Genomic DNA, 12,744 nt, shown 5'->3' on the forward strand with positions numbered 1-12,744 from the left:
ACAATGCATACACGCGCATGACTAAACTATGAAATACTTCTTTTATTTTTGCTGCCAAGCTTTTACGTCGTTCGTAGTCAGCTGGTCGTTGTATTACTCACTGGAACATTATTTCAGTTTCGACTGCACTGAAACTTTCGATCTCTTCGTAGTTTTTCCGAAATCCTCTCAAACATGCAAAGACAGAAAAAAATCGAAAAAGGCCTGGAAATCGGTTGTACGCGTACTCGAGCGCGCTCGATCGCACGCGTACAATGGAAAATCTTTTGTAACTAAAGCAGCCTCTGATTGGTTTGAAATATCTGTTTTATTGTTTCCTTAGCGACAATTAGACAAATACTTATTATTAGCTCGATTGCTGTTTTGTTCTACGACAGTTTCGGGTCATTTTACCCCACTTGGAAGGCTGTTTTTCTCTATATCTCAACGACATTTATCAGTTGATCGCAAAAGGCGTTTATACGGATATCAAGGTAAGGATCATCACTTCAGCTCATTTTTCTATTGTCCATTTATTGTTCGCATCCAGCAGGTCGAGTATCATTGGTTTGAAAGCTTGGCGAATGAACTCACCATCCGTTTTAATAATTTCTCAAAGAATCATCAGCATCTTTGTTTGACTTTGCGGCTTTGTAATTTACAATACCTCTGCGATGAACATTTTCTTGCGCTTAAACAAAGGCATAGCGAGGAATGCTACAATCTGAATCATGCAGTGTTGAAAAAAGTAGACACTTTCAGGAAGGCATATCAAATGAGAGGCTTAGCAATTCCTTTTTCTCTAGGATAGATTTGATAAAGATAATCATTGATGTTAGGTTTATCTACAGACCTTTTACATCCCCGAATACGATCGGATATCAGTTTCAAACTGTAAATATCAAGATCTATTCTGAAAATTGTTAGGATGGAAAAAGTTTTCCGATCATTTTCTCAGCACTGGGAGAGATTTAACAAGTGAAATTTTGCACCTAAAATAAAACCGATTTCACACAAGGGTGAAATTCTAACGCTTTAAGAATGAATCTGCCACTGCGTCGACAAAAAGCCTCCCGTTCGTATTTTAAATAAAATTTCGTGTTTGGTCAGGAGACGGTTCGTTTGATTTTGATCAACTGTCAGCGCGAAGAAAGGAAGGCGCGCTTTCGTCTCGCTATAGGGGAATCCTTATTTACAACATTTGCCTCATTAGCATAAGCAATTCAGTTTCTGATGGAGCTAAAAATAATTTAGTTCTGAATATCGAAAGGTCAAAGTACGATTAACTCGGCCAATGAATACGAGCCTGATGCATTGAATACTTTTTGTGCTACACGGTTTTAAAAACTCAAAATTTTACATAGAATGTTTGAGCTCATTAGCGCTTTTGCCACCCAGAAATCTTGCAGTTTTTGATGGACTATTTCTCCTTGAATATTACACCCAAAGAGCTGAAAATTTCACCATGTACTAAGGTTTTCTAGCTCTTTAGCTGCATGAAGTCAATTTGTATCTCACATGCTTCCTTCTTCACGCAAAGCCGTATGCAAATGAGCTAAAATGTAAACAATGGCGTCAGCATGAATCCGCCAAGACTGACATTTAATTATGACCGATGGATTATTTTTATTTTTGGGATCATTTCTTTTTCATCTTGATTTTTTATTTATTTATTTTTTCAGTGTAATAGAACAAATCCGTGTAATGAAAGAGTAAAAGAGACTGGAATTTAGCCGCAGAAATCCCGTCAACTATACCTTTGTCTTTCATTATTACCTTATTATAGGAATATAACGAAGCATGTTAATAACGCGAAGAAAATTTACGCGTCATAAAATTAACGCGAATTTTCCAAAAGTTATGCTTACATACATTTAATTAACGCGAATTTCCGTGCGGTATGTTGCATAATTAAGACGTGAATTTAATATTTTTCGCGCTCATTTCGTTAGAAAACAACAACGGCCAACAACAAAATTTGCTCTCTATTTCCGGTAAAAAACATAAGAAATGAAATGAGATGACAAAAATGCGATAGACATTTTGCGCAAGAAAGTTGAAGAAGTGAGTTATCCCCTCAGAGAAGACGATCGCTACACTGATGAATCTAAGGACATTTTGAACTTAAAATTAAAGGATGATGCGTCAACCGACTCTGACGGTGACGTAGAGGAATTGTGGCTTTGCTTATAATAAAGGTGTCTTTAAATAACGATGCTTTTAATTAACGTCATTTTAATTAACAATGAGGTAATTTAAGATACATAAAATTAACGCGAATTTTTTAAATTCGCGTTAACTACATGCATTGTTAATTTCCTATAATAAGGTAAGTGCTGTCAAATGCTTGTTGCAAAAAGCGAAAAATCGACCAGCTTTAAACCTTCAAAACGTGTCTTGGTATGTGTGGCATCATGTCAAACTACATGCTGGCACAAAGTTTGGTCCTTATACTGAAATAATATGTAACTCCTTGGGTAATTCAGAAACGTACCGGCAAAACATAAAGCTTTGCGACACACTGTGGCCAGAGGTCACGAATTTGCATGATGCAAATCAGTTGTAGAAATCGTACCGCCTAACGGTTCTGGTGTAGGAAGGGCTCTTTTGACGGCTTCAACATAAAATGTACAAGAATAATGACCAGTATTTAATAGCGTTTAATTCTTTTTCAAGCCAATGAGGTTTTTGGTTTTTTATCTCAATACTGTCTTGAGGAAAAGCAAAATGTTTCACTTGCGTGACAATTGTGAAGTTGGATCAAAGGTGAAGTTGCCGAGTAAAGCGGACACGATCCTTTATTTCGTCAAAACTCCATTCTAAAGCATCCAGTCCTATATATCTCGTTTTAAATTATTTGTATAAACTCTTTAATGAGTCTTTATCGAACAACATCTCGCCGGCCTGATCCTGTTTGACTTCAGGCTGACTGCCAAGTGCAGTTCGAAGGGGACTTTTTCATTTCCGGTTTGCGCCTTTAAGACGGAGACCGCGGAGCTATGGGGTTGAGTAGGCTGTAGCTCCACCAAGAATAATTTATTATTATCATTATTATTTATTTTAATCTTTGTAATTAAAAAGAAGTTGACAAATTTTTCCTAGGACTGAAGCGCGGTTCCGGTGATTTCAGAAGCTCTAGATTTCAAACATTGCGGGGGGAGCATATCCCAGGACACCCTATCTAGAAGTCTTTTTGAACCAAGAAAGGCGTACTAAGACACAGACAAAAGGAGGCTCTCCTCGGAGGGGAGGCTCCAGGACCCTCATTGATAAGTTGGTGTCAATGAGCTCACTCTACGCGTGAACTAAAATAGCTCCTCCGATCTAAAATATGCTCCATGGCCCCCATTTTATATCAACGTTCATATAAAACTCAATTTTTTTGATGCAGCCTTTTGCCATTTGCCTGTTAAACTGCACTGCATCAGCAGCATTTAACAAGGTCTTCGAGCAGAGCGATGTAAGATGTCTTTTTTCTCTGATCAACCTCATGTTACATTTTAATTTAACTGCTCAAAAATAGACTCCTTAGCATATTTGACAAATTAAACTCTTCTTCCATAGCAACCAGATCTTCCTCAGTTACAGCTTGTACGCAGAGGGCTGTCTGCTGTTTCACTTTTGGTGCCATTCTGGAAAAAATGAAGCTACTTGTTGAGTCGCCAAAAACTCGGAGACACTGAACAAGCGCTTCCCTTTCGATCCCTTTGCTCTTCTCATTTCTGTTGCAACCATTTCCGCGTCGACCTTTTTGCCACTTTCTTGTTTGATGGTAAATCTAACAGTCAGATATTCTCGTTGCTTTTCGTTAAACCGGTAAGCTTTCTTAACTTGTTTGAAAGCGAAGCCTTCAGTGCTACGAGGACAGGTTTCAGGAGGTAGAGGAATAGTTGGTACGGAACTTGAACCTTCCTCGAGCCTTGCGGCATATTTAACCTTCGCTTTATCAAGAAATGTCTCCCTTTCAACCGTCTTTGTGCATGTTTCGAACGCGAGATGCTTTTCCGGAGAAGAATGTCTTTGGAAACTATGCGTGCCGCCCTCTTTTGGACGTGGAAACACTTGAACATCGCCTTTCGCTTCACGGCCAGTAGGCTTCACTTAGTAGGCTCTTTAAGTTTCCTCCTTGGGGCGATCTCTTTAAATTCGCCGAGGGAATATTTTGGTAATGGCTTTCTGTAGAAAATAATAACATGAAAGATGATTAACGACAAAATCAAACACACCTAAAAATTGTCCAGAGCGAGATTTGGTGCGTTTCCCACAGCGAAAATAGCGTTAGGTGCAGCTTGTGCACTGCTACCTAAATGAAGTAAAAGTTTCTTTTTCCAGTATAGCGTTCGAAATAAAAATAACTTGAAATAATTTTTATAACAAAAACTGGCGCCAGGTTTGATGTTTTCAAGTGATCTTGATTTCAAGCTTTCCCTCGCTGAATTTTTCAGTCTCAAAACTAAAGAGAGATCATGCTACATTATAGCTAGAAAATGGAAAGAGAATATAACGTAAAGTTTACCATTTGTTCCTTCCAAAGAGATGGATTTGCCGGGGCCTTTATCAAATGTCTGCCACACCCTCATTCCACCAGGATAAAATCTGAAGTTGTTCAGTAAACTGCTGTCATTAATCTTCTTTTGCTTGGGGGAACAGTTTCGCGTTCCCCGAGACTGTCTAACACTAGTCTCTACACGAATCCCAGAACTTGCACCACAAGCCACCCCCCCCCCCCCAAGAAGAGAAGCAAAGCTACAGAATGACATCGTTTTCTTTTTATGCTCTGTGAAAAACCTCGCACGTGTTTACCTTTAAGAAAAAGACGTGATTACATCATAGAGAATTATCGCCCAGACTGCAACACGGTATAGTTGTTACCGTGACATAAGTCCTTTTTATCAATTTTTGTGACAGAAATGTGGCTCTTTTTCCGAAAAAGATAAGAGTAAATAGCATAAAAAATAGTTGGGCTGTTATCTTAGGTGAAAAACTACACAGCAGAAGCTTGCGGTGTTGCGTGACTTTGTTTACTCGCACAACATTTTTCAAGATATGCAAGATATTTCAAAAGAAATATTATCGCAGTTGCAGAAAACGTAGCTATTCAACTAAGAATAATGTCGATAATAAACACCTAGTCAACAAAAATGCTGAAATATACAGCGGCCCTTATCTATAGTTAGGTGTAGGTAGTGCTGTTGAAATAGCGAGTCAACAATAACAAAGTCTTGTGCAATTCAAATTGACAGAAAATTTCGTATCTACACATCAATTTACAGCCCTCTTCAGCAATGTCTATGGATTTTTCATTGTATAATTTCATATCATTTCCATATCAAATAATTGTTTTAACCATCTTTGACAATCTTGTTTACTTCGTAGCTCTCAAGTACGATTTCTAGAACTGATTTGTATCATGCAAATTCATGACCTTGGCCACATTGCGTCGTAACTCTTGTATTTTTCCGGCACTTTTCTGAATTACCCAAATCTTTTATTTCATATTATTTTAGTATAAGGACCAAACTTTGTGCCAGCATGCATTTTGACATGATTTTTCACATACCAAGACGTGTTTTGAAGGCTTGAAGTTGCTCGAATTTTCGCTTTTTGCAACAAGTGTTTGAGAGCACTTTGTTAAAAAATCTTGTAATTCTTAAAATTAAGCCAAAGCTCCTAAAAGTGCCATAAATAAAAAACAAATGAATTATATTTTCAAGTAAAAACATCCCCGATTTCTTACGAAACATCCGCCTTCAGTACTAGCACACTAAAGTTGCTCAATTTTACTGTATTTTTTGCATAATTAATTAGGTAAAAACCCGAATTTTCGTTTTTCCCCATTTTCTCGGAAACATTGGATTTTTCAGACTTTGAAATATTTTTTTCTAATATATCTCCCTAAAAGGGTTTTCCAGGAAAATTATTAGAATTTTCGATTTTTCAACTTGGCCAGCGATTCTCGATATTTACAGCCATGGGCTCGTAAATAACTGAAGAAGGTCTCTGACCGAAACGTTTTTTATTAAAAATTTTTTATATTTTTTACGTCAGAAGTTGTCCATCCTCGCAGTTTTTTAAACTTTCTACGTTCGTGTTGGCTGTGAGGTTTGGACTGCGAATCTTTGTTGATCCTGCTGGCGCGGTGCACCTTTGTTGGCTGAGAGTTCCATTAACGACTATATATATATATATATATAATTATATTATGGTAAGTCTTGAGTCTTTTCTGCATTTTTTGAAATTAGCCTGATGGTATGATATGATGATTAAAAACTCTTCTAAAAACTCTAGCTTCTGCTAGGCTGAGTGCACCATTGGCAGCTTTTGAAGTCTTGTTATGCAAGACCCATTTTATTTTTCAGACTGACGTGAGGACGTCACCAGAATCTTTTCCATCACTCGAGTTCACTGAAAGACCCTTGCATCTCTTTCAGTGATGGTACAATTCCCAACTTCCTATTCACATCTACTCGCAAATATTTGCCTCTTGGTCACCTCATATTGAATTTTGCTCTTTGTGTCTTTTACCATCAGTTAATTGCAATACTTTTTGCTTTCGCTTTGACAGATGACATTCCCTCGCCGCCTGAGGTTTGCACTATTTTTAATATCTTGCATGCAACCGTTGTATGCAAATGTCCATGCTCAAAATACATCAACAATCGCGGCCACTACAGCCACTACAGTATCAATCCCAACAACTTATTCAACAACAAAGGCGTCTGTCACAGCATCACCCTCCATGTCCACCATGCGTAATGGTAAGAGACTTTTTTGTTTTCTTAAAAACCAAGGACGATAGAAAAGAAGTTTAAAAGGATGGGGAAAGGTTGGAATTGGGTTCTAGGGGTGTGTTCCTCGAGAACCTTTTATCAATTTTTTACTCTTGCTTTCATTCTTATGTTTACGTTTTATTTTAAATATAATTTCATTTTTGATTTTCTATTTCCGTGTGAAAGTTTCGGCATCAGTACCTTCTTCACTGTTAAAATCTGCATATCATAAAATCGCGATCGGACGTTTCACAGAATAATTATATCATAACTGTTCGTATATATAATAGCACTATACTGTCTATTTGGAAACAATTTTTTGAAAAAAATTCTCTTCAGGCCGTCCAATTTTAGCTATCAAAGGAATTTTTTCCTCCAATTATTTTCAAAATTAGACAGCATGTATTCCTCTTTCTTATTAATTATATAGCTAATACAATGAATATATGAAGTTCATATATTTTGAACTGCGGTTGTAGATACGTATGATGCACGATCCTCGCAGTAGAGAGCGCTATATATGCAATAGCGAAAATCAGACCTGAAAAAAATCAGGCCTGTACGGGATTCGAACCACTGACCTCTGCGATACTAGCGCAGCGCTCGGCCAATTGAGGTAACAAGTCAACTGGGAGTAGGCCGTTAAGTTGATTCGTAATAAACCCGTGATGATAAATCAGATATAATGAATATATGAAGTTCATATATTTTGAACTGCGGTTGTAGATACGTACGATGCACGATCCTCGCAGTAGAGAGCGCTATTGATGCAATAGCGAAAATCAGACCTGAAAAAAATCTGGCCTGTACGGGATGAGAACCACTGACCTCTGCGATACTAGTGCAGCGCTCTACCAATTGAGCTAACCAGCCAACTGGGAGCAGGCATCAGTACCTTTTCCAATATAAAAAATCTGTTTAAAAAAGGAAAGAGTAACTCCTCTAGATTTCCACAAGACTTTATTCTTGATGATCTCCGTACAAATTCAAGACTTTCCGCCCTAGTTTCCAACAGATTTCCCACTGAATTTTTCCTTCTTTTATTGAGTTATTTTTTCGAGTCTACCACAACATGTGCGAAGTAAAAATCCTAGGTCAAATGTCGATCAATTCATCGTGTTCCGATTGGATAACTAGACAACAGTACAAATCACGTGCGACTGACTAACGAAATTTCTAAGTCGACGAAATCTATTTTCAACGATCTGTATATCATTCAACCGTGATTGGGTACCGGTGTTTCACTAAATAATAATTTCATAGCTGCTTATCACTTGATGAGGAGGCTCAGTTAAGAAAATAGCTGGCCCCTGTCTCCCATGGGATTCGTGATAACAGTTCGGTTACCAAGGGGAAGATACGATGAATCTTTATTCGTATTTGTCGATTTACAGTGAAATTATAGTATGGCAGGACGCATAACGCCAAGGAAGCAAAACTGCAACAAAGAGACAAAAGGAGGATTAATAGCAATAGGGAAGATAAACACGAATTGCAAACTTAGAACTGTGAAGTAGCCGCTATAATTAACAATACTCTATAAATTAATTTCGCATTATTTTTCCAGTGTCTTTCAGCATAGGGTCAATCTCGCCACCAGATTACAAATCCTGCAGCATTGGAGGAACCATCACAGTAACCATGTCATGTAGCATCAAGATAAATGGTAGCGACGAGAAATGTGATGAGAACAAGTTCAACGAAACCAGCTGTGATTACGTTACTTTGGGCGGGAAAGGGTATAGCTGTGCTGAGATAAAAAAAGATTACGCAAAATATGTGGAGAAAAAAGTGAACATTGAAAAAGATTGTGATGATGTCTGCCCAGCATCCGGCTCAGGTAGGTTTTAGTCTAACTCTTAAAAAAATTGTTTCAAATTATTCATTTGAAGACTCGGAGACGTTACAGTGTAATCAAACCCGACAATAAAAAAAAAAAAAAAAAACACGACGCACCTGGAGCGCTTTTCGATTGAGTGTCGCACAACCAAAACCAGACTAATCACAACAACCGATCAGAAGGAAGGAAAATAGCCTTAAGAGCCAATGAGAACTCAAAGAAAAACCAACCAAATTGTCTTAAGCGCGGGAAAACGTGGGCGACCAAGTCGTGATTGGTTGAGAAAGTGGCACGAGTCTTCTGGACCAATCACAGAGCAAAGTAAAGCAAAACCTAACGCAATTTCGAATCACTTTCGACTCTCAGGAGAAATTTGGTCTATCTTAGAAAGCAAACTAATTTATTCAGTTATAGTTTTCTGGGTAACTATTCCAAGGAAGTGACTACTAAACTTGACTCCTTTACTGACTTAACGGGAGTTGAACCCATGACCTATGCTTTACTAGTGCAGTACCCTCCACAAGAAAAATTCCTAAATTTAACAAAAACCTGTCCTTTTTTTCCTTTAGTGTTGTATCCGCACGTCGCGTTCATTTTTGCATCTGGCCTTGTTGTCGGAATGTAAGTACTTATCACTTACTCGAGCTTTCATTAAAACCCATTGTAAGTTCTTCGATCAACGTAACAACTATTTGACATCATTAGTGAATATGATCAGTGAGGCGCGTAGCGTCCTCTACGCATATACGCACGTGCGTACTTTAAGTGACCAGAAAAATTTGAAAACAATGTTGTGTTTGCGCCAAGTTTGCTCAAAATAAGGGAAAGACGCTTTGTTCTTTGCTTCTATCCACACAACTATTTCAAAGAAGAAATAAAGAACGCAGTATTTTTCGCGCAGTTTAGTTAGGTTTCTAGATCATATGTACTTGTGCGTACTTGAAAAAATGACCACGCTACGCGCCTGGATCTTAACAAGCAATTTTACCACAGAAACTTTCATTTGCTTCAGCTGTTCATTTGTCTCCAAGAGCTATTTTTGATAAAGATTAACAAACTTTACTCGCCACATTTCTAAGCATCTCAAAGAAAATCCAAATTTCTTTAAAAATCCAAGATGGCGTCGTCCATCTTAACGGTCATGACGTATATCATAATAGAATGGTGTGACACAAGTAGCCCAGCTTGTGAAAAGAAGTAGGACATGGCTTGTATAGGTGCTAAATCTTTGTATTTTTCTTTGTAGGTTATCACAGACTCTGTGATCCATCGGCCTTGAAAAACTTGAAGTTTCCAGCAAGAAAAATTAACGTCATTTCAGTTTTGCAGGAGTAAAGACATAGAAAAATTATAATTGTATTTCACGCAAGTTTAATAGATAAAAGCGAAAGGGTTTTATGAGCAATCCTTTGAGTGAAAGGTTTTCTGCAGAGAAACTAGACACCACGACTGATAGGGATAGAAATCGAGTGTAAACAGAGATAGTGCAATCAAATCTTTTTATCGATGTATAAATACTTCAAAACGACGATGTTAAGAAATGTAATTTGTAGTTCACAATGATCTTCTCGATCAAATGCGACTATAGAGTGAGGACGCAGTGGCAAAATGAGTGCGCATGCTTGCAACTCGCGAGAAATTTACGCGTGCAAAGGAATGGCAACGACAATATTTCCATAGTAAAACCATCTAGGCAAAATGGCGGCATTTTAAACATTTTTATTCTTTGCATTCAGTTCATGGGGATAGGCCCAAATCAAAACAGATAAGGTTGCTGTTTTCAGGAAAGCTGTTATCAAACCTCACATGTCTCACTCAAAGAAAAAAGGTTTTTGGTAACAGGTATGAATTTAATGACTGAAGTTCAGCAGCACTAACATGGCTGAGAAGTTTCGTAGCGCCTGTTATCGCTGTGGCGCTTCTGGCCATCTCCTTCAGTAGGCAAACCCCCGGAGAAAAAGTTTGGTATCTCGGCTGATTTGAAAAACCCGCGTCAGCTTACGTTTGCAATAGAAGATCCGTTAGCCCTAGAAAGCTAAACACATTCGAGTAGCGGAGCATGGGCACTCATTTTACCGCTATGTTCCGCTGTGTGTCTACAGTGAGTATCGTAGCACCTGTTATCGCTTTAGCGCAATAGAAGAACCGTTAGCCCTAAGAGCTCAAATAATTCGAGTAGCAGAGCATGCGCATTCATTTTACCGCTGTGTTTTGTTGTGTCTAGAGTGAATATCATGGGCTACCTTTGAAGTTAGCTATTAAACTTATTTTAAAGTTTTGTTGAAAGGTTCAACATTATAAAGAAATATGTTTGTAAAGCCAGGGAGTGTATCAATTTATCAATAAAAGTGTTTAAAGAGGAGAAGTTTTTGGAATCCTTGCTTATAAGTCTAGTGATATGAGCACTCGACTTCCTTAAATTGAGGAAAAGTTTGACAAGAGAACCCACGACGAAGACTCAAACAGCCCCCTTCAGAAGCGTCCCCTGAAGGCCCTGCTAGGCTGTCGTTTCTGAGGTCCTCTATACTACTGGTACTAGAGCTTCTTTCTAATTGACTATGCGCTTTTTCTTTTTTTGCCAAACTGAACAGAACTCCTTAAATCTCCCATCTCCTGAGGATCATCGCTCCTGGGACGCCTGCGCAGTGTGGGAAACTTCAATTCAGAAAAATCAAGCCCCGGAGAAGACTCTGACTCGAAATTATTTGAGTTTCTAGCAGCTGAGACGAGTCTAACTGTGACGCTTATTTGAAGCATCGTCTACCATGCACTGAGCCAAGCTTAATAAGTTGCTGCCGCTGGAGTTCCTGATCAAAATAGTTCGTGTAAGAACACTTGGAGTGCTGGGTAAACCACTGGTCTTCGCGGTGGTGGTAATCGGCTCAGGTATTATCAAACCTATGCATCTCCGAAACGCGCACATGACTAAAATATAAAATACTTTTTTTATTTCTTCTGCCAAGCTTTCATGCATTGGTTTATCAGTTATTCACTTCATTTCCGATTCAAATGCGTTGAAACTTTTGATTTTTTCGTAGTCACTCTGAAACCCTCTAAACACCAACAAAAATAGAAGAAAAAAATTTTAAAAAAATGCCTGAAAACAGTTCACACGCGTACTCAGAGGAGTAAGTAGTTTCTCTTTAGAAATCGTTCTGTAAATATTCCAGCCTATGATTGGTTTGAAATTTCTGTTTCTCCTTACCTTAGCGACAATAAGGCTAATAGTCACCAGCTCGATTACTGTTTTGTTTTGCGACAGTTTCAGGTCATTTTACCCAACAGTGAAGGCTTTTCTGATCTCGGCGACACTCACTTTATAGAGCCAGTTGATCGCAAAACCGTTCATATGGAGATAAAGGTATGTAACTTCAGTTTACCTATTTATTCCTATAGTTCATTTGCTGTTTATGGTAAAAGAAAGTTCGCACTGCATCGGTTTGAAATCGAAGTGAATGAACTCACCATCTGTTTTAATAATTTCTCAACGACTTATCAGTATTCGTTATTTGATTCTGCGGCTTTGTAAGTTTTCACACCTCTGTACATTTTCGCGCTCCAAAACAAAGAATTCCCAATCTTGAATCATACGGTGTGCATGTTAACAAAAGTGAACACTTACAGCGGAACATCTTAAATGCGAGGCTAAGCAATTCATTTTTCTTTAGGATAAATCTAACAGATATAATCCTTGATTTTAGGTTTATCTAAGCCAGTTTTCATCACCGAATGATGATATAGCAGTTTCAAACTAGATATTACGACCTATATTCTTAATCACAGTAGTGTTATTGTTTTTGAGATTGCGTGTGCAAGTTTTAGGCAGTTGGGAATTTTGAGTTGTTTTTCAGTGGAATTTTTCGTATGCTGTTGGTGTTTACCTTGGTTGCCGTTAGTTTACCGTTTTACCGCGTTACGAATGAACGTGCTTGGTCGATTTCCATCTCCGCTTCCGAACTCTAACGCTTTTATTTCTTCACTGTTTAAAATTTTATCTGCATGTGCCCTAATGATTACTTTACTTTCCCGTATATTTTACGAATTGAAATAAACAGCCCCGAGGCAGGAACTTGATAAGAACTTGCAAAGTCTCCGCTAATGTTTAATTTATTGTGTAAACTTCCTCGCGTTAGAAGCTTTCTGCCAGTGAAACTG

General features: G+C 38.1%; 2 protein-coding genes across 5 annotated transcripts in view; both read left to right on the forward strand.

Moving 5' to 3' along the window:
• The first annotated feature begins 77 nt into the window (after window positions 1–77).
• LOC148717080 (uncharacterized) overlaps window positions 78–12,744 on the forward strand; it is a 68,828-nt gene continuing 56,161 nt past the window's right edge. Inside the window, exons 1-2 of one of the 4 annotated variants that reach the window (XM_088745174.1) lie at window positions 11,374–11,475; window positions 11,852–11,950. In XM_088745174.1, coding sequence (XP_088601300.1) covers window positions 11,939–11,950 — 12 coding nt within the window. In that variant the 5' untranslated portion in view covers window positions 11,374–11,475; window positions 11,852–11,938. Of the gene's footprint in view, window positions 474–11,373; window positions 11,476–11,803; window positions 11,951–12,744 lie in introns of those variants that run through there. The other 3 variants (XM_088745177.1, XM_088745175.1, XM_088745179.1) reach the window with 3 other exon arrangements.
• LOC148717081 (uncharacterized) lies at window positions 6,328–10,954 on the forward strand. The gene is made up of 5 exons (XM_088745198.1): window positions 6,328–6,415; window positions 6,545–6,737; window positions 8,317–8,589; window positions 9,159–9,210; window positions 9,836–10,954. The coding sequence occupies exons 1-5, from the start codon at window positions 6,413–6,415 to the stop codon at window positions 9,852–9,854; spliced, it is 540 nt and encodes a 179-aa protein (XP_088601324.1). The 5' UTR covers window positions 6,328–6,412; the 3' UTR covers window positions 9,855–10,954.

Source organism: Stylophora pistillata, chromosome 14, assembly GCF_964205215.1.
Source record: "Stylophora pistillata chromosome 14, jaStyPist1.2, whole genome shotgun sequence".
NCBI classification, from domain to species: Eukaryota; Metazoa; Cnidaria; class Anthozoa; order Scleractinia; family Pocilloporidae; genus Stylophora; species Stylophora pistillata.

Excerpts from the sequence above, each read along its gene's own strand:
- LOC148717081 (XM_088745198.1), top strand. Across the intron at positions 6,738-8,316 it reads CATGTCCACCATGCGTAATG|TGTCTTTCAGCATAGGGTCA; the intron begins GTAAGAGACTTT and ends TTATTTTTCCAG. Across the intron at positions 8,590-9,158 it reads CTGCCCAGCATCCGGCTCAG|TGTTGTATCCGCACGTCGCG; the intron begins GTAGGTTTTAGT and ends TTTTTCCTTTAG.